At 39.7% G+C, this 24,885-nt stretch overlaps 2 protein-coding genes across 3 annotated transcripts in view; one reads left to right on the top strand and one right to left on the bottom strand.

The window, feature by feature from the left end:
- Positions 1 to 24,885, bottom strand: part of pemt (phosphatidylethanolamine N-methyltransferase) — an 83,566-nt gene that overhangs the window by 26,465 nt on the left and 32,216 nt on the right. The window contains exons 4-5 of the mRNA XM_086302827.1: positions 9,476 to 9,621; positions 938 to 1,049 (exon numbers count right to left, since the gene is read on the bottom strand). Coding sequence (XP_086158953.1) covers positions 938 to 1,049; positions 9,476 to 9,621 — 258 coding nt within the window. The remainder of the gene's footprint in view (positions 1 to 937; positions 1,050 to 9,475; positions 9,622 to 24,885) is intronic.
- Positions 16,413 to 24,790, top strand: LOC147322870 (uncharacterized). Of its 2 annotated transcripts, XM_086302828.1 has the most exons (5): positions 16,413 to 16,688; positions 18,164 to 18,232; positions 18,339 to 18,387; positions 23,511 to 23,603; positions 23,875 to 24,790. In XM_086302828.1, exons 1-5 carry the CDS (start codon positions 16,549 to 16,551, stop codon positions 24,184 to 24,186), a joined length of 663 nt encoding a protein of 220 aa, XP_086158954.1. In that variant the 5' UTR covers positions 16,413 to 16,548; the 3' UTR covers positions 24,187 to 24,790. The 2 variants fall into 2 exon arrangements, with proteins under 2 accessions (XP_086158954.1, XP_086158956.1); XM_086302830.1 differs by lacking the exons at positions 16,413 to 16,688; positions 18,164 to 18,232; positions 18,339 to 18,387 and adding exons at positions 21,488 to 22,391; positions 22,551 to 22,706.

Below are 24,885 nucleotides of genomic sequence, written 5' to 3'. Positions count from 1 at the left end.
AATCGCCATTTCGGTTGACGCATTTTTGTAGACACTGTAGCAGTTTTACAATACCTTTGTCATATCCGCTCGCCGCCAAAGTTAGCAGATCATTCTCTAGGGCTTATTACTACAAATGATCCCTTCACATGAAAACAAAAATAACTTATTTTGGATGAGAAGTCTTGAAGAACATGACTGCTAAAGATAGCTTCCTGCTGACCATCGACAGGCAATGTGATATTGGGTATTCTGAACAGAACAGAGCAGGCTGAGGCAGAGCATGCTATGATATTTCGGCATATATAATAAAGTTGCATCAAAGATAGAGTTAAAGCAACTGTATGAACACAAGTGAGAGAGATATAGAGAAAAGAGGTGGGAGTGAGACGAGAGCTGAGAATAGAGGATAGAGTGCAAATTAAATCCAAAGCAAAGAGAAAATGGGGCTAAAATTTGTCATAACAGAAAATGGAGTGAAGATGAGGCAACACTCGGAATGGAGTCCGTATAGCTCCATGAGAGGAAGAATGGGAGGCTAATAGCTTTTCGGCAGCTGGGTCTTCAATAAGAGAGTGCCTGCCTAGCAACTGCACACGCTGAGCTCGTAGCAGCAGCCTGGTCACAGTTGTCATAGAAACAAGCACACGTAAAAGTTTTTACTGTATTTACAAAGAGCAGTTTGCAACTTGAGAAACATTTACAATTTTTAGGTTCCAGGTTATTATCTGCTCTCGCTTTATTTAGAACGACTTTTGACGTACATCAGGGGACTCATTTATTAACACGCTACAAACTCCTCTGGTTATATTTGAAACAAAGATATTGCTAACTTATTAAGCAAAATCTCTTCCTTTCTCCATCTTGTGCTAATCACTTCCATAAAAGTGACCTCTACTGTCACACACAGAGTCTCCAACACACACACACACACACACACACACACACACACACTTACATGAGTGCCAAGCCGAGGTAGTTAGCTGTGCTGCCCCAGTACATTGGGTTCTCTGTGATGTTGAAAGGAAAGCCTGTTACCTTCTCATCCATCAGAATGCCAAAGTAGTCACCTGGAAAATACATAAAAGGACAAAACCTGTGTTTCATAACTTCAGTCTGACAGTTTCTTTTTCTTTTCAGTGATTCAGGAAACTGGAGTGCATCCCAGTAGCACTTGGCAAGAAGCAGAAAACATTTCTAAACTGTCCAAATTTCAGTTCTACATCATCTTATCAACTAGTCCCTAGTAGACATGGATTCAGTCAGCAAAGCCCTTTGGACTTGCACAGCGCTACCATGGTTTCTGCTATGCCATCAACTGATGTCTTGTTTTCACAATCCTACCAGACAGATTTTGGACCTGCTTATCAAGTCTACGATGATTTTTGACATGTACCTGACAAAACAACACAACACTAAAGTCAGACTGAGGATACACTGCCGGGAACATGACACAGCTGTGTTAATGCTGCAGTGTCTGGGTGCTGTGCGTCACCTGGCTGTTACTGGTGTCAACAATACAACTCTATGGGCATGACTTCATGTGTAATCTTTGGACTTTGTTTCATAGCAAAATATTACAAAAGAAACTTTTTAGAACCTCTGACAACCTCTTTTGGTGACCTGTTTTAGCAGAAATATGTCCTTAACTTTTAGTAATGGGACTTTTTCTGACAACCCCACTCTTAGGAATGGCAAAGTGTATGGCAGCATAGTGCCTTAGTCAGAGATGAGACCCACTGATGGGCACTCAGTGATTTTGTTTTTTTTCTTCCCTCCTAGTACACTAGTGCCTAAAAGCTGGCCTCACAAAGATGTGTTACTGCAAATGGGACTATTTTCTGGTTGGCGCCACTGCTTTGTATTTACTGGTGCAACATGAGTCGATGACTCATATATATATATATATATATATATATATATATATATATATGAGTCGATGACTCATATATATATATATATATATATATATATATATATATATATATATATATATATATATATATATATATATATATATATATATATAGTCAGAAGGAAGAGCGCAGGGCAAGCTAGCAAGACACATGGACCTCCCCCACCCTCATTCAGATCTGGCGTTTGGAATTATTTTGGTTTTCATGTGACGTATGACCCTGAAGGTAAGCGAGTCATGGACTAAAGTAAAACAGTATGTTGGATGTGCCATGCAATGCTCAATTACATGGGTGGGAGCTAGTGTGTTAGCGCAGTTAGCTCGTTAACGTGTTGGCTGTCTAGCCCCACACACGGGGCGATCGGCGGTAGCTCGTTAACGGAGATTTGCCGTGTTGTGGCGTTAAGGTCATTTCAACGAGATTAACCTGAAAGCACTAGTGGGAACACAACGAATATGACTGCACATTTACGCCGACATCATCCTAGTGCAAAGACCAAAACAACAAGCATGCTACTAACTTTAGCCGAGTCATTTAGACAGCTGTTAGCACATGATTCTCCTTATGCTGCTGAGAATATAGCCCAGAAGAAGCGGATAGTATAGCTTTTATTTTGGAAAGAGACATTTCTCTGTAATAAACTCTCTTTTCCAAAGATGAGTGATTCCTCAATCAGATACAGGGCTTGCAATATCGCTAGCCCGACGTCCTGGAGCTAGCGATTTTTTTCAGTCGGGCTACCAAAATCTATCTCTGCCCTGCCCGTCGGGCTATTGTAGGAAGGAAAAATATATGTCAATGCTTTTGCATTCTTTCAGAAATGTAGCTGGGTATGTCATTGGCATCTGTGAGCCACTGTCAATATATGACATATTGAAATCGCGTTTGAATTTGCGCTTGTTTTTTTGCTTTCACTTTGCAATCGTGCGAACTGTGTATAGAGAGCGACAGCACTGATCTGTGAGTGATGATAATTTGCGCACCAATTCCTCTGACATCGTCTTATTAATCGTTAGCTTACTATGCAAACATGACAAGTGAAATCTCCCGCAGCAAGCTTAAACATGTGAGAGGTTGATTGCGCAGAGAATTGCTGAGCTTATGTGAGTGCGTGTGTAAAAGCAGCAGGATATATATATTTTAGTTCTGCTGAGCCAAATAAGACAGGTCAGGGTGAAGAAGTGACAGCCAAAGAAAAGCTTACCACAAAACGGAGAAGTTATGACAAATCAGACTATAAGGCAAAAAGAAAGTGCCATTTCTCTGTAATAAACCCTCTTTTTCCAACGATGAGTGATTTCTCGATCAGATAGATTTATTTTATTTATTTTGTTGTTTCAGCAACATTAAATTTAAAAACTGTACTTTTGAGTTAAAATATATATTATCATTTTAATAAATGACAAATTAAAAAGGCATGAACATTTTTTTGTATCGAAAAAATATCGAACTGTGACACCAAAGTATCGAACCAAACCGTAAATTTTGTGTATCGTTGCACCCCTAATATATATGTATATATGTACATTTAAGAGTGGCTATCAAACTTAGAACTTGTAATACTATTATATTGTACACAGTATTGTAAATATGGCAACATATATTGTTTGTACTTTATGCAAGTATTAGGAAAATATCCTGTCAAGTCTGTTTCTAACAAAAATCTGACAGCTAGTGTAACATGTCATCCTTATGTTGAGTTAGATGTTAATTTTCTGTGAGACCACTTTACCAGTAAAGACACTCTGGAGCCTTTTCACACAGGGCTCACGCTGGCTGTCCACGAGAATTAGCCATCCCACTTTGTTGCCCTTTGTCATAAATGCAGATGCTGAATAAAAGGAGTTGTTGCTATAAAATTGACCCGATCCTGTTTGTTCATTTAAAGAAACTGAGAAGACATTACACAGAGAAACCTGTCCCTATCCTGGAGTGGGCACTCTGCCTATTCTGAGAGACATGGCCTCAGACTTTGTGTCCTTTACAAGCTAGAAGTCATTGTCAACCAAATCTGACACCTACCGCCCCTCAGCTTGAAGTCCAAGACTTATTGCTTAAAATGTGAATCAAGATCTCACTACATTTGTACTGCATAGCTCCAACAACAGGCCCAATACATCTTATTCACAAAGGCATTTGTGAATAAGACTGTATAAAGAAGACTGTTGAATGCCCTCTCCAGGTCCTCAAGACACATCTAGGCTGGTTGAGTAAACTCCCTCGCACGCTTAAATCTCATAAGAGGATAAGAAGCTGGTTTAGTGTTTCATGACCAGGAGAAACTGAAAATCACTTAGACCTCAGAGGTTTAAATGTCAAAGCCATTTTGACATGTCTTTCTGATACTTTTGCCATAAAATAGAGGTGTCTGTTAAACAAATGCATGTCTGCGAGTAAAATGTTAGTGAGAGCAGCTAAACTAGGTCACCACTCAAAGTAACGTTAGCCCTTTAAGGTCTACTACGTAAGAAGTACTGCACACACATGAACTTTTTCTGACCCATTTTGGGAATTAAATGTAACAGGGCATGAAAATTCTAATATTTCCCTTATACCCTCCTCATACACCCACACACACAAATATTTACACATACACTTACATGCAGACTCCAGTAGGTAACACTGACCTGCTGAATTGTGTCCAAGTTATATAACGATTTTCATAATGTATGCTCATTTAAACGCCACAGGTAGAGTTGGATAAAAAAAAAAATTATATAAATTTGATTATATAAACAAATTTCTTGGTTTTGAATAGAAAACCAGCTGTAACTGGCTGACGGAACAATATGCTAACCTCAATTTTTGACTTTCAAAGTGACTACTGTTAACCCGTTTAGATTTAAGAGCTCCTGCGTCACTGTCGTTTCAATACGGTTATGAAATTAGGCAATTTGGATTTGGTGGACAAGCAGCTGCAATAACTGTGGTAGTCTAGAGGTTAAAGATGTGGGTCTGTGATCAGAATCAACAGGTTAACACCGAGCGTAATTTGATTTTGTTTGGATCTTTGTTTCTAACCTTGTGCCATCAATTTGAATCATCAGGTCACCGTGACTCAAGGGGATTAATATAGAGCATATAAGACATTGAAACACAACATACACCCACAGGCTATGTCCTTCAGTATGTGTTTGTTTATGTGGGTGGAAGGGCAAAGGGAACATGGTGGAACATAGAGATCATACCGACACAATTAAAATCATCTCAAGAGTGAAACACATATATGTAAACTTACACAGACAGAAATTTTCAAATTAATTCAGATTAATCAGTTGGGAAACAGTTGGGAGGAATACAAAGATCTTTATTATTTGATTAACATTTAAAACTCCTCATAGTTTTTGCCCTGTATATCTCATGCTGCAGTCACACTAGACAAATGGTGGTTTGAGACCACTCCGTGACCAAAATTATTGAGACAGTGTGCAATGAACCTGCAATCTTGTTGCCTTGGAAATGGTTGATTAAAAGATGGGAACTAGGTCTGAGACTACTTGCAGTCAGCTGCTGTCTTCAAAGTATTCTACCAACCAAAGCAAGGAGGTTTTTGCCAACCAGTTGCAAACCACATGTTTTTCACTAATGACAGGTGGTTGTCAGGGTGTCACTGACTGGACTGTAGACCTGTGTGCAATCATTTGATTTTCCCAGCAAGTGCCATCAATTACCATTACCCACTCAGAATTGGTCAGGGCGTATACATTTTAACCTCATGCCCCAGTGGTTGTCAGATGGATGCAGACTTGTTTGTAGGCCTCTGTGTCTGGGGCCTTATTTATCTGATTCTACATTGTCATCGTAATTATCACACATGCAAAATGGTGGACAAGTTAGCATCATGTGGGTAGTGGCTGTAAAGCCTCAATAGGAACAGAACCAGCATACAGTTAGTTTGTGCTGATGAATGCAACTTGTGTAAAATGGGCCCCCAAATCGACTGAGGTTGACTGCAAAATGTTGTCAATCTGTCGGCACTTATGAAGTAGACAGCAATTATTTGAAAACCTTCACCTCTCTGTTTGACAGTGCTTACAAAGCAAATGGAAAGTGGTCATTCAAAGTTTGAGGATGTTGCAAGCATAACCTCCTGGTGAACCGTTGGTCACTGCAACTAACCTGCAACTAGTCTCTGAACGCGAAAAACATCAAGGCAATCATAGAGTAGCCACCACATTTTCCTTGTCACTCTTGTCTTGCACTTCGATTTTTTGTAATCATCGAGTATAAATTGCGAATATTAAGCTGTCTGCATGTAATCCCCCCTTCCCACCCGGAAAAGTTTCTACCTGGCGCACTGCGCTGAGCATGTGTGTTGATTTCACAAGGAGGATGCAGAACAAATTGCAGAAATTTGCAAAACATGCCGTAAAACTATTGCTGCTAAGGGTAGCAATACCACATATTTATTCCACCAGCTGAAAGGTCATCCACTGCCATAATAACACTGTTTAAAATTCTGCATGTCAACGTCTCCCCACACACCAAAGAAAATGTTAAATAAACCAGTAGTGACTCCTATGACTGGTCAGTAGCTTTTGTTTTTTGTTTTTTTAATTGTCACCATCTACACTTTTGTTTCTGTAATTTGAGGTCATCACATTTTTTTATTTTACAATTTTTATACATTATAAACACAAAAAGCACCTTTTTAATTTTTAGTTGTTTTATTTTATCTCATTAATTCTTGCTTGATGTCCTATTTTGTTGCTGCGATCTTTTGTTTTCTAAAGGTCTAGTGTTGACCACAGAAAGAGACTTACTGTGACGCTATTGTCATTTGTCGAAAACTTCTCAGTTTTGTGCAACCGATCGTTAAAAAAATGGTTAAAACATTTCAGTTCATTCAGATTTTTTGTATTCAAAGTAGAAAAAAAATTGAATGTTCGATTAAACATACAATTTAAAAAGAGTTTTCACAGCTCTCTATGCAGTCTTGTGAAAAATGAATTACATCCCATGATTCAAGAGCTTCAAGTAATTGTTTCTCTTTATGACTTTATCAGTCTATGACATGGTTACGGAGGAACAGATAAATATTCTATTCAATTCACTTTATTGTTACTAGACAAGCAGACAGGCAGTACAATGAAAGTGCAGAGAACACAGTAACACGCAAGATGAGATAAAATTGTTAAATTTAGGGAAAAGAAAAACATTTCTACACGTCACCAAACTGCCAAAACCTCTGATTTTATAGACATTTTGGCATATCATCAATCAATTTTCCCTGCTAATTAATTGCATTTGATTAACTGGTTATCAACAGGGAGTTTACACTTATTATTATTTATTCATGTGCATTTGATTAGTAATGCCTGGCTGCTACTTACCCCCTATCCTATGGAAGGAGCCAGCATGTCCATAGTTTTTCAGAGGACTGTATGCACAAACATCAAATGTAACAGCAGCCAGACATGTGGCTTTTACTACTGCTTTTTATTTGAAGGTATACTGAAAGTTGAATTGTTCCTGTTTTATAACTGCAAAATTTATTGTTCCAAATGGTTGGAGAGTGAAACCTGCAAACAGCGTTTTGCGACCGGCTTGTCCACTCCGAATACAAAGTAGACTCCTGTTATCACACATGCACATTCCTGGCACGTCCTGCTGTTCCTCCTGCCTCCCTTCTGTTGTCACAGATAGTGATTAGTTTGAAGCGGAGTGATGGACTGAGGGCATTTCAGTGCACCGATGGACAAATATGCTGAAGAAGCTCAGACAATCTGCCTGGTTCTTGAAGATGACTCATTTAGTCGACTGACCTAAAAAAACAGAAGCTACTGCATGCCAAATGGTCCTGGCAATCTTGAGCTCATGTTCATTTGAAACAATGCCTGCATGTGTTCAGGAGTACATTGAACAAAAGAAAAGGTGTTTGTCTCAGAAGGAAACAAGAAGATATTGGGACACGCCATATCATGATTATGAAAACGACTATATTCAGAGAAATATGTTGGGGCGCATGAATTGTTCAAATGTGTCAGAGTTCATGTGTCTTTACTTATGTAGAGACATGAACTACATGTCCTCTTTTGCATTTTCCTGTGTCTCATGTGATCCCTTAATGTTACTAAAGGCTGTTTTATTGTAGCTTTCATGTACAAGAGCACAATGTGGTGCTTTGTTTGCTCATAGTTTGTAAAGTTTATAGTTTTATAGTTTGTAAAAAAATATGATTTTATTATAATTAATGCAGTTAAGTGAACACAAAACAAGTGTTTAAGGCCATGCTTGGGGTTTTGTAATGCTTAACCCTGAGCAAAATTATAATTTATGGTAAATGCTAACATCTACATGCTATTGTAGCCACAATCTCACTGATGCTGCAAACCGGTTCTGAGAAAGGTGAGGTGCCATCTCTGTTTTGAGCACACTGACTGGGACATGTTCAGGGAGGCTGCAACAAATGGCAACCGCACCAACTTGGAGGAGTAAACATCATCTATGATCAGTTACATCAGCAAGTGCATCAATGATGTCACTGTGTCCAAGACTATCACAATACGCTCCAACCAGAAACTGTGGATGACTGCAGAGGTGTGTGAGCTGCTAAAGACTTGAGAGTCCGCCTTCAGAGCAGGCGAAAAGGCAGCCCTCAGAACAGCGAGGGCCAAACTGCATTCAACACAATCATTCCTGAGCAACTGGATCCCAGACATTCTGACGGAGAGACATCAGTCAGTCCGGATCGGTAATAGCATCTCCAACAGCACCACACTGAGCACTGGAGCCCCTCAGGGCTGTGTGCTCAGCCCACTGCTGTTCACTCTGCTGACTGTGCAGCAATGCACAGTTCGAACCACATCATCAAGTTTGCCGATGACACGGCTGTGGTGGGTCTCATCAGCAAGAGCGATGAGTCAGCATACAGACGGGAGGTGCAACAGCTAATGCTTGGTGTAGAGTCAACAACCTGCCTCTGAACACGGACAAAACAAAAGAGATAATTTTGACTTCAGGAGAGCACGGAGAGATCACTGTCCACCTAACATCAATGGATCCTCTGTGGAGGTCGTCAAGAGCACCAGATTCCTTGGCGTTGACTTGACGGAGAACCTTTCCTGGTCCCTCAGCACCTGCTCCTTAACTAAGAAGGCCCAACAGTGTCTCTACGTCCTTCCTTGCACTTGTACTATGTAGTCATGTGTTGATTGTCTGTTATATGTAGCACCATGGTCTTGGAGGAACGCTGTCTCGTGTCACTGTGTACTGTATCACTGCACATGCACAATAAAGCCACCTGGCTTGATTTGATAAAATTCTGATCGTTAGCATCTGAAGGTTGGGTTAGTGTGTTAACAGCCTGCAAGAATCTATTCAGTACCTGTTAAAGAATTGTATTAAAAACTACATATGTAAACCATTTAGTGTCACAAGAGGAATCACCACAACATGGGATTCACCCTCTGGGAACAATGGCAATCAAGCGTCTGCTGATATATGCCAGTCTGGATAGATGCTTACAGTTTAAATCTTTGTTCTTCAGTGATGTGTACAGTATTCTTTAATAGGAAGTTATATTTAGACTAAAATTATTTTGTGTCCATTTAATATCTGACACTGTGTCTGGGACTCACCTAGGAAGGTTCCGGTGAATCCCAGAGCGAGGAAGCTGCTCACTACGAGAAGGGTACCAAACACCATAAGACCTATCCCAGCGTAGAAAACCTCCGTCCTCTCCATCACCTCCCACCTGGCCTGGGCCTTCATTGCCACTGTCATACTACAGGAAAAAAAAAAGAAATCACAAGTGACCAGGTCCCATTATGGTGAATATAGTGGTTATATACACAGTACAGCAAAAGCAGAAAAGTAGAGCAATTGCTTTATTTAAGGCCTGTATAATACTACCATAATATCCTAAACTTACATCCTGAATATACAGTGGTACTATACTGTATGAAACAACAGGGAGATTAGCATGCTGCTGCAATTGCAAAACAGAAAAGTTTTGGAGTGGAAAGGTTTGAAGCTTATCTCCTAACAATGCACCACTTCAAGAACACAGACACAGCCAGTACAATAAAGGCCAGGGTAAGGGCAGCACAAATTGGAGGGTTGGAAGCATGCAGTTGTAACACAGGTGCAGCTGTCACCTGTAATGTCACAAAAATAGAGTATAAGGACAGGTTTAGATACAGCTGCCACCCCCCCCACTTGTCGTGACTTTGTTCATAACAAATTTGTTGTTATCTTATACAACAAGTGTGTAACATCCATGCAGCACACATCATACTGGATGTGGCATGCTGTGTGATGCTCCAGGTATTGTAACTGAACACATAATAATGGAGAACTAATGTCTTGCAGCATTTTTTCATGCTAAAAAATAAGATTTTGCTCTTGTACATAACATTAGCATATCTGGCTTCAAATTTAGTAGCACATGTAAAGTACCTTAGCCATACAGCAGCTTAGTAAGCTGCTGAAGTGGGTAGAATCTGTTTCCTCTTTCCACTCTTTTCTATCTCCAGTGGCCCAGCCTTAATCTGCATGTGTCCGAACAATCTAACGGTTCAAAGCTGTTGTCATCAGGTGTTTTCTCGAGTGGAAACTAGGTTTCTCAGAATTATACTGTAAAGCTTTGACCTGACTTTATAAGATAGCCTGACAGTACAACGGTGGCTAGATAGTGGTTTCAAACCCAGGATCCAGTGAGGCAAAAGTGCTGACCAACACGCCATCATGCTGTCCTTACTCTGATATCTTTGAACAGAAATACATCCAGAACAAGAGTAATCCATTAAAGGTCTATGATTTGCAAACTGTTCTACCTAATTATCTCTAATAATACTTGAAAACACATTTTCATTTTGCTTCTTAATGTCCCCAAAATAAATTTGATCATTTATCGAGCTAGTCACCAACTGCAGGACTGGCAGATGATGTGAGGGTTGTGTGTCGGGCAAGTGTGCTCGTTGAAAAAAAAAATAATATTTTGCATTTTGTGCTTTCATACAATGTTTGAATGAAGAGTTTCTAAAAGGATGAAAGGGTCTTTAAAAGATGCTCCACTGGGTTTTTGTGTTGCCTTTATGAAAAGATGATACTAGCAGAGTTCTGACTACGAATGCAATTATCGATTTCAATTGTAAAGCATTCACAGTGAGACTTTGTCCACAGACCATTACCACTTTAAGTGCCACCTGAATAACTGTTCAGACACTGCTTGCTCTATGATTTATTAGAAGCACAACTTCCATAAACATATGTGGACAATTCATATTTATATATGAACACCATTCTAAAGGGTAAAGGCAAGTTCATGAGACTAAGGTAGGGATACTGACTAAACCACTCCTTACTTAATTCACTGAGAATCACTAATGCAACATTTATACATCATGTAACAAAGTATCAAATACTTATAGCGGAGCTGTTATTCTCATTTTAAGCTGTCTGGTTTTATTCTTGGAACATACAAGGGCTGTAGGGTCGCATGATTCACAGTTTTGTCTGAAACCAAGCATTTGGCTCATATAGTCATAAAAAAGAAGGTAAACCTGTTTTATTAGGTAAATACAACCTCAGTTGAACAACAACACATGGCGTCGTTTAACATATTACCCTGTCTGATTAGTCATTTAACAACACCAAGCCACCATGTGTGAAAACCTAATTAGATCCTTAATGTTTAAGTGAATTAAATTGGTAAGTACCAGGCAGGTGCTGCTACTGAAAGGAAAGACAACAAAATGATCTTTAATAACTAATATTTGCTGTAAGACCATTTTGAAACAATTTTAGTCCATTTTAAGACATGTTAAAGTTCACGATGGGACAATCCGAAAAAGACTATACAATTATGGCTCGTTTCTCCAAAAGGAAATGTTCTGCAAACCCTCTTCTTTCTAAAAAGAACAAGTCATGGATTAGGTTTGTAAAGTCTACATTACAGCAACCTGGGAGAAGTGACTGCCGATTTATTATCTGACTTTTATGTTTTGGGATCTTTTTACATTCTACAGTTCTCTGAATTTTATGAGGACTCTCACAGCCAGCTGATCTGAATTGTTACCTGGCCACGGGATTCAAAAGTAATATCTTTCCAGAATTTCAAAGGCAACATCCACACAGGTGTTGGGGCTGATGACATACATGTACATGTGTGCGTTTGAGTGTGTCTATATGTGCGTAAGCTTTAACACACCTGTAGCTTTTGGTCTGAATGTAGTGTGCTTCTTGCCGAGGAAAATGGCTCCCAAATCAAACTAGGTTTGCGGTTAATAAGAAAAAAACTAGGTTACGGGGTCCGTGCTGTGAATCTTATGCCGTTCCTCCTTTTGCAAAAGGAAGCAGGAAGTGTAATGTGATGTGGCATTTTGCCACGTCAGACACAAAGAGCAACTGCTGGGATGTCTGTTAAGGAAGGTTGTCTGGCAGAGCATACTGCTGAGATTTGGATTGGAAAGGAGGCAGGAAAAGGGGTCAGGGGGACGGGCATGTGAGCAGGGGGTTAGTGGGTCTCAGGGACTGACCACTGAATGTTTTGTAATGAATGGTGACGAATCACCGCTGGTCCAAGAAATACAGAAAAACTCTCATTAAAATCAAGTTTTCCTGTACCATTTTATGCTATAGCACAGCAAAGTGTCTATTCATGGTAATATAATTGTTTCATCACAATAACGTAAATTAGCCTTACGGGTCAAAGCCATACAGCATCTCCATTAAAGCCTTCAAAATGTGAAACAGAATGTTTGACAAGACAGAAACACCACAGAATGAAGAGGAAATATTTGGAGGTCAGATAAGAAGCTTCCGTGTGGGAGTCACATAAAGGGTCTTTCAAAGTGAGCTGCTTAGTTTAAAAGTTTAGAAGTAAATGAAACACAAAAAACAAGGCTGGTTATTTCACATCAATTTAAGATTTAAACCTTGGAGTTTGACCTATAGTCTAATTGAAAATGCTTGAAATCCTCTCTGATCACTCAGTGATCATATATTTTAGGTAGCTCATGCTTCCATTAGGATCCTCAGTTACAGCAACAATGGGTGCACCATCTTCCCCTTATTTCCTAGATTTCCCCTTCACACTGCAGCACAACTACCTCCAGAGTGATTTTTTCTTGCTTTTTTTCCTTTCCTGCTCCTGCAGTGATGAGATGTTTGCTAGTTTTGCTTACTATTGGCAGGACTACAAGCCAGTAGCAAATAGAAATACTGCACAGATCAGTTCACAACTTTCACGAGGAAATGCTGCTGTCTGGTCTACTCTGGTCAACTAGTTGTTGACTTCATTTAGCCAGAAAACAGCAACTAGTCTTTTTTAATCTGTCTAAGATGAAGATCTCTTTGGATCTCCAAATACATCCTTGAAAATGTGCCAGACAACTTAAGAACTTTGAGACTGTGAAAAGTAAATGTTGTCTTTTAAGATGATTAATAAGAACTTCAGATAGAGATGTCCATTTAGACAAGAGAACTAAATTGACAAAAAGAAAAGAAAAAGATACCTTGTGCATAATACGAACTCTTACTTTTGGCTCCTACATGTATCATATATGTACCACATTTAGTTCAAGTCAGAAAAAATTGATAGACTTAGTTACAGATGGGGGCCAACATATTGTATTCAATGGAGGCCACCTCTTGCAGATTAGCAGTCTTGACTGACAGACACCTCTGGTCCATCGGTTATGGGCTTAAATGAGTTCTTCTTTCGAGCCTGGAGGCCTACTCTGACTCTTTAAGGAATGTGTCAACAAGCCTGAAATGCTCTGCAGGATCCTGTTTGCTCTGTGCACATTGCTTTAATTGTGCATCTTCCCTTAGGGGATACTTAACAGAGCTCCAATGTTTTTACAGAAAAAGCAGGATTATTGAAGCTGATGTTTTCTGTGGCAAATGTCTCTACAAACATTTTCCATCAAGGCTGTTCCTTTTATGTGTTTTTACTTTAACACTCACATTCTGTTAAAGCAACATATATTACCTTGTTCTACCAAAATTGTAAACACTGATAACTGTCTACTAAGTTTGAAGCTGATGATCCTCTAGCCAAGGAGGGGGGCAATCTCAGTCCACGAGGGCCGGTGTCCCTGCAGGTTTTAGATCTCACCTTGGGTCAACACACCTGAATCACATGATTAGTTCGTTACCAGGCCTCTGGAGAACTTCAGGACATGTTGAGGAGCTAATTTAGCCATTTAAATCAGCTGTGTTGGTTCGAGGACACATCTAAAACCTGCAGGGACACCGGCCCTCGTGGACTGAGATTGCCCACCCCTGCTCTATCCCCCTTCATCTATCTGTTCTCTGCTGTGTGCCCACTGCACGCATCACAGATAAAATCTGCTTGTGTAGCATTTCTCTCGCTTTGATTTCTGTTGTTGCCATGATCACACAGGCAGCTGTTGCAGCAACTTGTATTACTCTCAACTGTAAATGCAACAGAAAAGAGGAGCTACTGCCCTCCATCTTTTTACTACTCCTGCTAGTCTCAGCTGCTCTGTGTTTACACTGAAACAGTCAAAAATGTGGACAGCAACTCTGTGACGCTCTGCGGAGATACTTATGCATCTTGATTCAGAGTTCAGGATGATGTTGGGCAAATAATTGTCCAACATTTAAAAGAGTTCTTTGCAGACAACTTTAAGGAACAACTTTGGTAACTTGCATTGTGTAATGATGATCAATGTAGACTGTTAATGCCTGGTTTTAATATTGCATCACCCAAAAATAATCACATTACAATGCCTAAATTAAAAACAAAAAGATTCTTTACCCCCACCCAAGAAAAAACAACAACTCTCAAATGGGTAAGTGTCTGTGGATTTTCTCCCTTACAAAACTACCCATTCAACTCGAGGCACAGGGAGCAACAGTGCTTTTAACACAAGCCTCTGTAGCCAGTTTGTACTTGCAGAAGTAAAACCAAAGGTACATGTACACTTACTAAAAGTACGTCATTTAGTAAAGGACAAAATTTTGAAAGCTTTAGTAACATGACTCAGGGCTGCTCCTAGGAACCCTGACTCACAGTTCAAGGTAGCTCATGTTTGGCCACTCCAAAGTTTGTCTTCTCAGGCATGTTCAGTACAGGCTGTCTCTCATTCATCAGCAAACGGAGCTGTACAGACAACCAATTCAATACCTGCTGCCAACCTTTTCCAAACATTAATCATATTTATATACATGGATTTTTGATATATTCATGTTACAAATTCAGAGCAATTTGTACGACTGAATGTGTAACCCTTTTATATTTAGTACTTCTAAATCTGTCATTTGCTCTCGACTCTGTGTTAATAGCAGGAAAGATAAACATAGACAGTTAATTACAAAATTGACTTATTAAAGCTCAGAGAGCTTTCCCTAAAGGTTTATCATTAAGCCTAATCAGTGGAGAGCATCAGTGCTGTATGGTTGGCAGATAAAAATAAACTCCCTTGATATCCTGCATGCCTGTCAAATAGTTATATTTTGGTCTGACAGAGCTATAAAAAGGCGTAGCTGGCAATCAGGTCATTAGCACTGTAAGCAAGTCATTTAGGCGGACAATTTAGCAGCACAACAAAGAGGCTTTAAGGTCAATTGGTCAGTGTGTCTGTTAGCTGGGACTGAAAACAGTAATAATGTTTTAGGTGGGTTTTTTGTTGTTTTTCCACAGAGGACCATTGTATCTGCTGTGGTGAGCAGAGCAGAATTGCATGTTTCTATTTGCGCTTTCCTGCAGAGGACAAATCTGCTGAACTGGCCGAGCAGCAGATCAGAACACAGCCATGGTAGTCTCATAAACCAGCGGTCCCCAGCCTTTTTTGCCCTACAGACCGGTTTATGTCCGACAATATTGTCACGGACTGGCCTCACGGATAAATACAACAAAATAAAACCAGTACTAGTACCAAAAAAAGAAGATTTATTCATAACACACAGGAAAACACCCAGGGAAACCAAGTTAACGCTAAAAATTATAAAAAAAACCAAAAACAATAAAAAACAAGTAAAACCAAGAAAACCATAACTTTCACACCCAAGCCTCAACTCTTGCGGCCCGCTACCAAACAACTCACGGACAAGTACCGGTCTGTGGCCTGGGGGTTTGGGACCGCTGTCATAAACAACCAATAAGCACAGTGATTCTGCTGAAAACTAAAAAAATGTGTACTACTATATTGAGTATGATCATTATTTCTGAGGCCTCAAAACAGCTGATCATGCTGGAACTCACAGTGCCCTGGGAGGAGCGGATCGAGGAGGCCAATGAAAGGAAACGTGCAAAGTACCAGGAACTAGTGCAGGAGTGCAGGGGAAGGGGCTGAGAGACTTTCTATGAGCCCATAGAAGTGGGTTGTAGGGGCTTTGCAGGACGATCACTCTGCAGAGTCCTAGGCCGGCTGGGTGTGGCTGGGGCAGCCAAGAAGAGGGCCATCGAGGCTGTGAGCCTGGGTGAGGGTGTATGATGTTGTGAGACCCGAAACACCTGATGACCACAGGATACATCACTGAAGATGCGTACCAGTGCATCCAGGAGATGTGTCTTGTACACTCAAAAAAATCAACTAGGGCATGTGTTTGATTAACAAAGTAGTAATATGTTTACATCACATGAAGAAATCATTTTTATGCTCATTAAATGATTCATTCTTTTTTGTTGAATATAAATCAAAGAAAACTTTGATGAGTTAAATTCGTTCATGGCAATCCAATGAGAATGAGGTCCATCAAACCAAAGGCTCTGATAGCGTCATGTATTGCGCATGCTCCACGCCCACCGGATGCGGAAAGGTCCGTTGAGAAGTTAACGAGCGCACGTGGAGTTACTTCTTTGGCATACCTGATAGTGAGGTAAGTAATATTTCTTGATATATTTATTTAGGTTAGTGGAGTGAGAGATAAATACTATTAGTTAAAATTTTTTACCTGTGTAGTGTGGAGATTTATATATAGCAGGGAGGTTGTAGACCCAAACATTTTTCAAATGTAAGTCGGTGAATTTAATGTTTTTTTTAAAAACTTAACCGGAGTCGCTAATTGTTGCAACAGAGCAAAAACTGATGAGGTTATTTTGGTAAGTTCGTTTTTTTGTTTTTGTTTCTGTCGACTTTGAATGAGGTGTGTTTCATGGTTATCTGCGTTGGTAGGACTGTTTTTCTTCTCTGGAGTTAGCTAACTTTGAAGAGCGGGAAAGCCGCGTAGAGCCGTAACGTCTTCGCATATAGCTCCATGAATGAAGGGTTACTTTCTGCTTAACCGGAGTTGGTGATTGTTGGTAGTAGTGGTAAGACTGACCGACATGGTTTTGGTGATTTTATGAGTGTTTTATGATGCTCTATCTAAAATTCCTGTTTTTGTCAGTGGAGTTTAGTCGCGGGCAACCGCATTAACTGGATTGATGAAAGGTTTAATTCAACTAAACCAGCATTTAGGGGAGTTAATAACAAGGAGTAAGATAAAATCTGTCACAATAATTGCATGTGCATTTTCTTTTTTTGTAATATATTCACTTAATTTTTGAATTCAGAATGATTTAGGTGGATAATTGTTTGGGTTATAGTTTCTCTGGTGCTCTGCATTAGGCTGACTAATGGTGCGTTCACACCGAACGCGATAGATGCCCCTAGCTGATCTCGTGCACATTTGCACCTCGAAGCGCGTCCAGCATGAACTGGTCGAGGTTTATATGCAATTTTCACGCGTATGAAGAAGAGATCTGGGAGGAAGTAGTGCCAGACGGTATGTTATTAAAATGGCAGCTGTCAATCTAGCGTTTGAAGAAAGAGTCTCCCTTCTCTATTTGCTGTGGAGAGCAGAGCAGTGCCTAAAGGACGTCCTCACTGTACCTGGGTCCATCAGGTCTTCCACAAGCGTGAGCAGTTTGGTGAGTTTCACCACTTGCTCCAGAAGCTCCGTCTGGATGACGGCCGCTTTCAGCTGTACCACCTTCTGTCCCTTGCCGAGTTTGAGAAGCTGCTGTCCCGCAGATTTTACCAACTCGAGCGGTAGACGTGATAAGCGCGAATGCACAAAATGCACCACACAAACTGCAGTGCGTATTTTACTTCGCGCTTCAAAGGCGTCAGTCGTGTGAAGTAGGCAGAAAAGCGTTTTCTCAATGCAAATCTGCTTCCGAAGTTTAGCTGGACCCCCAGTCGCGCTTCATCGTGCTCCTCCATTGACTTTACATGTAAACCTGAAGCTCTGGTCGCGTCTATCGCGTTCGGTGTGTACGCACCGTAACAGTCTTCACATTTCACAGTATGTAGATATTAACACAAATTTGTCAGAGTAATAACTTTGTTTTAATTAATTTCTCTCCCCAGAAATACATCACAAAATAAAGCCACATTCCCATGCTCTGAGATTCTTATGCACCTCCTCAACAATACATGGTAAGTTCATGTTTGCCTTATTATTATTATGTTATTTATTTTTTTTGGATGATGCAGAAGTTTAATCTCCTTGACGTTTTCTAATGCATATTTCATTTTTTATCAGTGACGTGTATGTGGCAGTGCAAGCATTGTGTTACCAGAGAGAGCAGCAGGTACAAATTACTTCAACATTATAAACTACATCATCATTACGGAATAGGTCAACATTATCTGTGCATATATGTTAATTGTCCGTGCACATTTAAGACTTGGAGTGGACTGAACACTCATGTCTATAAAGCTCATTCATCTCAGTTTACACAGACAGCTTCAAGTTCAGTAACTTTTAAATGTGAGTTATGTGACTGCAGTGACGTCTTCTCTGAGAGAGATTTTTTTGTCCATATTGGAACACATCTGCGAAGTAACGAGACAGTTAGTTGTGTGTTTCTTGGTTGCCCTTTCAAGACAAATATTTACAATACATTTTATACACACAAAAAGAGGAAGCATCATCCACACACACTTAAAGATTTTAAAGCCAGTGTAGTTACACGTGTGGACCCAGTTCAAGTGATAGAGTCCTCTGATAATGTAAGGGCTAGCTGTTCTGAAGATGTATCCTATGGTGAATTAGAAAGTGAGTCAGTGACAGAATGTGATAATAGTGCTGTTGAAAATCAGCCCGAACTAATTGAACGGAAATTAGCAGTAATATTGTTGAAATTGGAACACATATTTCATGTTCCAGCAAAAGGATTAGATGAGTTCTTAGAGGAGTTAGTTTTTCTGTTGAGTTCAGCTAGTGTACCTCTGACAAAACGTACAATTCCAGAAATTTTTAAGAGCCATAACCTCCATATTAGTCAGGCTGTTATTGAAGAGCTTGCAAATTCTGTATGTGTTTCTAACCCTGTGGCTAAAATATTGGGAAAGTGTGGCCCTCTTGCCACTCCTTATAAAAGAAAACTATACTACATACAAAATTTTAGGGTTGTAGAGCCTGTTGAGTATTTTTTATCGATAGACCAAAGGAAGTCATTTCAGTACATCCCTTTATTACAGTTATTGCAGGAAATATTGAGTCACAATAAATTGCTGGATAGAGTGATTGAAGAACAAATAGCTCAAGAAAATAGAGAGAATCTGAATGGTGATCAGAGGGTTTACAGATCTTTTCGAGATGGGGAGCATTATAAAAGAAATAGCTTTCTAGATGGTGAGAAGTTGAGAATTTCTATTAACCTTTATATTGATGATTTTGAGGTTTGTAATCCTCTTGGGACCTCACGGAAAAAGCACAAGCTTTGTGGTGTATATTGGGTCTTGGGCAATTTACCACCTGGTTCTCATTCAGCCCTTTCATCCATTTATTTGGCAATCCTTTGCAAGAGTGAAGATTTGAGGACATTTGGGTTTGAAAAAGTCTTTGATCCACTTTTGAGAGATCTGGTAACTTTGGAGCAACATGGTGTGTTCATCAGTCAGTTGAACGAGTGTATTAAAGGAACTGTGAGCTGCGTCATAGCTGACAACCTAGGAGCCCATGGGCTGGCAGGTTTTGTGGAAAGTTTTTCTGCTGAATACATATGCAGATTCTGTACAGCTAAAAAATCTGAAATAAAGTCAGTGACTGCTGGTGATTTTGAGCATAGAACACCGGAACTTCATGAATTCCATTTGAAGCGTGCACAAGAAACAGCAAGTGCTTGTTGTGGAGTTAAGCGAGATTGTATTTTGAGTAAGAATCTGAGCCATTTTCATGTCACTGCAGGCTACCCTCCAGATGTAGCACATGATCTGCTAGAGGGCATAATACCAGTGGAGCTTGCGCATTGTTTTTCTTTTTTAATCTCTAAAAAGTATTTCACCTTAGAAAAACTTAACAACTTGATCCAAAATTTTGAGTATAAATGGGCAGATAAAACCAACCGGCCTCATGCAATTCCCCAGACTTTCTCATTAAAAAAAAATATTGGTGGAAATGCACATGAAAATTGGTCTCTGCTTCGTTTGTTGCCTCTAATTATTGGTCCACTTGTTCCAGAGGATGAACCTGCATGGCATATTGTTTTGGATCTGAAGGACATTGTGGAGCTTGTTGTAGCCCCTGTCCAGTCTGATGAGTCGATTTCCTACCTTGAGTGTAAAATCAGTGAACATCGCCAGAGATACCAAGAACTTTTTCCAAACAACAGTCTTCTCCCTAAACATCATTATTTGGAGCACTACCCTGCTCTGATTCGGCATTTTGGGCCTCTTGTCCACAAATGGACAATGAGATTTGAGGCGAAACATAGTTTTTTTAAACAAATTGCTCGCCATACAAACTGTTTTAAGAACATACCTGTTACACTTGCCAAAAAACATCAGCTCGTGATTGCCTCTGACTTGCACTCTTCTGACCATAAGACACCTTTAATGGTAAATGTTGGCTCATCAGTACCAATTGATGTTCTGAAAAGTGATATCGCAGTAGCTATAAAGCAAAGATTACCAGATGAAACTGATGTCCATATTACAAAAAGCGTGTCATACAATGGCATGAACTACAGCACAGGAATGATAGTTGTTCATGGGCAAATATTTGGTTTGCCAGAGTTTGCAGAAATTCTGCAGATTTTTATTTTGCATGGCAGAATATACTTTTTTGTAAAAAAGTTCTCTGCTTGGTATCGAGAGCACTTCAGAGCTTTTGAGCTTGACATGTCACATGCGAGAGAGGTGTCTCTGATTGAGCATGGGGAACTACTCGATGACTACCCGTTAGCTGCCTATTCAGTGGGAGGCCTGCGTCTGGTTACTCTGAAGAGACACACTAACTTGCAGGGTAAACAGGAGTGATGTTTGTAAGTATTTTCCCCCTATATCACCTGGCACAGTAAATAATACATCATACTTTGCAGACCAATTGCTACTTAATTTATTGAGAGTAGATTTCTTTTAAGCATCTTATGCAAGAATTGTCATTAATTAGAAGAATGCAAGACAAATCTGGAAAATGCACTATTCACTTCTCCAGTAAAAAAATTCCTCGAGGCCAAGGTGACATCATCAAATTATCGTTGACATTAGAATTTGTTACACACACTCGCACAATAGTCAATGAGTACATCTTTATTTATTTTTTAAATATTTGATATTTGTCCAGGTCAGCATGATGCTCCAGCCCATAAGACTGAGGATCATTCTTGGAGAAGATGATGCCAGGAAACTAATTTTACCAGCTGGGATATCAGACTCCATTGAGGAATTGTGTCAGGAAATAAAGACAAATTTTGGAGTGCAACAGGATTTTCGTCTTCAATATCAAGATCCTGATTTCGGAAATGATTTTGTAAATCTGACTGCGATCTCTGAAATTAATGATAAAGCAACTTTAAAGGTTGTATACTTGGATAGTGTGCAGTTGCAAAGTTTTACAGAAGATGGAGTGACATGTCAACCAGTGCGAAGTCCAACACATTCCTTTTCAAGCTCTTCAGACACAGACAATACAAGGCCCGTTTCATCGTCAGGTTCATCACCGTCTACAAGACTGTCAGTGTGGCCAAGTGTCTTCACAGTCCCTCATTTCAGCTATGAGGCTGAACTGCAACTTGAAAAGGCCAATGCTGAGTTCATTGCTGGTGGAACTCATTTGACCCCCTCACCAAAACTGAAATCCCACCTTTTAGAAAGGCTGGCTGAAGAAATAATAAAATTTAAAGTCTATCCAACTGACAATGACCTGAATGAAGTTGCAGAAGCCCTTGTCAAACAGCATCCTTGTCTGAGGGAGCAGGGATCCTTTAATGGCTGTTATGGTTGGAAAATTAGCCTCAAGTATAAAATGGCCAATGTCCGGACCAAACTGAGAGGCCTGGGCTGTGCTGAGGTGTTGGTAAATTCACTAAAGAACAAGGCCCAAGACAAAAGTAAGGCAGCATTGAATGTGAAAAAGCCTAGAAGAGCAGAAGTCAATTACTGTCCGCAGTATCCAAAAGGAGAAACCACTGACAGCCTGGAAAAAGAGAGAATTGCACTGCTTTCAGAGGTTCAGAAGAGAAACAATGACAATATAGTGACAATGAAAATGCAGAAGACTTTTTCGTACAGAAGGCAAGAAGTTATTCAAGGACAGCCCTTCATTGCAGATTTTAAAAGCAGATGGTCAGCTCTGTTCACCGAGAAAGAGGTGCATGTCCTATATGTCTAACTTTTAGAGTGTGTTTATGGTTGACCAGTTATTTCTTGCTTCACTAATATTGACATAACATAGTGATAAAACAGCTAATAATTCCTGGTATGTCCTTCCTCTGGTGCATATTATAAGTGCATTGTTCATGTTTTTCAGATTGACAAGGAATTCCTGCGCATATCGACAGTACCGCTGCTATCTAGATTCTTTTATGAGCTAGACTTGTACACTCCACGCATGATGGAGCTCTTTCGAGGCAAAGGTGGGGTGGCTGGCAGAAAAATGAGACACATCATGGTGGCCATCTCCAAGGTGGGTTAGATCTGTGCTTAAGAACTTTTTATGCCCATAATCTGGCAATTTTATGAGCAAAGATATCTATACATATGGTAGGCAAAAGTCCTAAGAGGTTTTCATATTTTATACAAATTATATAAGCATCAGTCTTATATTAATAAGTAATTGATAAAATCGTATGGTTAATTTTGATCAAAATGGGGAAAAAAACCCCAAAAAAAACATTAGTGTTGCCTCATTTTGTGTCTGATTTGGTTTAGACAGATGTTTTGAGGTGGCTGTAGCTCAGGTGGTAGAGCAGGTCAGCTACTAATCAGAAGCTTGGCGGGTTGGTCCCAAGCTCCTCCAGTGTGCATGCCAAATATCCTTGGGTAAGATACTAACCCCAAGTTGCTCACCGATGCATTCATCGGAGTGTGAATGTGTATGAATGTTAGACAGTAAGCACTAAACCCGGTGGCGCCAGTGTTCGACAGCCTCGACCTCTGTCAGTGCGCCCCAGGGTGGCTGTGGCTACAATGTAGCTTACCATCACCAGTGTATGAATGGGTGGATGACTGGATATGTAAAGCGCTTTGGGGTCCTTAGGGACTAGTAAAGTGCTATATAAATACAGGCCATTTAAACAGTTTAGAAAAAGTGATTGGGTGAATGAATTGTTGTATAAAGGCAGCTTTGAGTGCTCTGAGTAGAAAAACGCTATATAAGAACCAGTCTATTTACCATGTGGCCTTTTGGACTCTTCCAAACTAAGTATTCCTTTTTCAAACTGCTGCCTAAAAGTTAAATATTGTCATTATGGATTCCCTTTTTTCTTAGGATGACACAATACATACAAGACGAGCATGCATCCTGAAGTCCTTGTGTGTCTACCTGAATGAAGACCATGAGAAACTTGTGAAGGAATATACGGTCAGTTATATTCACAAGTTGTTCTGTGTTATGTAATTTGCTCCAGGAGTTATGGGTAATTTCGATATATGAAATGGTAAAATGTGACACCACGTGTGAATAAAAGATATTGCAATTGGTCCTTGTTTTGTTTCATGTCAAATTTCTGAGGTGTGAAACCAGAGACATAGAATTTAGTAAATATATCAGCATATTCACGCTGATTGCTGAATTCCTTTTTTTTTTTCATATGTAGACTCAAACAAATGTATTATTATATTTTACGTCACAGAACACTGAGGCCAACACTGAAGCCATGGAACAAACTGTGATGGGAGTGTATGTCATACATCAGGAGGGTGCGGAGCCTGGAGATGACCCAGAGAACATCGGTGTCCTGATTGAAGGCGTGGAGGTTCTCACTGGTTTGAGGAGCATTGCAATTGCTTGTGCTCTGTTATTTGGACTGATATACTGTCTGAACCTAAGCTACCCACCGGAGCTCAAATGCACTTTTGAAGTCTTGCAAAAGATTATCATGAAGCTGGATGGACAGAGGTTGTCATCCAAGGCACAGTTCCTAAAAAACAAGCTAATGGGGTGAATGAGCTTGAAACGGACTCATGCAAGCCAGATATTTTTTTTTTCAAGGTTTCTGCAATGCAAATATGTGTTTACTGTTTTAAAGTTTAAAATTGTAAGTTATAAAATGTTCATATAAACTATGTGGTTTGCTCTGTGGCTATTACACAAAGATTGTTCGTCCATAACTTAAAGTCTTATACACTTGAAGTGTAAACACTGATTTTTGCCAGATGGCAATTGTTACAAAGGCAAATGCACACTGGTTTTCACAAATTGTTTGAGTGGAGCAGTTATGCTCAAAATTTAATGTTTTCTCCACACGTTAAATAGCATAAAGTCACTATTAATGGATACAGCCTGATTAAATGGAGGACTAATGTATGCAAGCAACATAGTAATGTTGTAATATTATAGTAATGTTGAATGTTATGTCTGAGCTTTAAATTGTGTTAAAATTCATATTGTTGTTTGCAATGCATATTTTACTACATTTTACGAAAGTTGCTTTGGGGATAATATTTTTTGTCTGCAAACTATTCAACAGACTTATTTCATTTTTATTATTAGGGTTAGGGTTATTTTATTGTATTTTTTCTTTCAGTCAGCATGTCTTGATCTGGAAGTTCTGTGGTCTTGGTATGAGATCGTTAAAGGGGAGAAAGCTAGGCTGAACTGGGATCCTGCCAACTGTTTTAAGAATGTTCAAGCAAAATAAAAG

The sequence above is a fragment of the Aulonocara sp. 'chitande type north' Nkhata Bay genome, linkage group LG8, assembly GCF_057382095.1.
Source record: "Aulonocara sp. 'chitande type north' Nkhata Bay isolate Kocher_YH1m ecotype deep benthic linkage group LG8, A_spYH_male_GT1.1, whole genome shotgun sequence".
Classification (NCBI taxonomy): Eukaryota; Metazoa; Chordata; class Actinopteri; order Cichliformes; family Cichlidae; genus Aulonocara; species Aulonocara sp. 'chitande type north' Nkhata Bay.
This window is presented reverse-complemented; position numbering and strand designations above follow the sequence as displayed.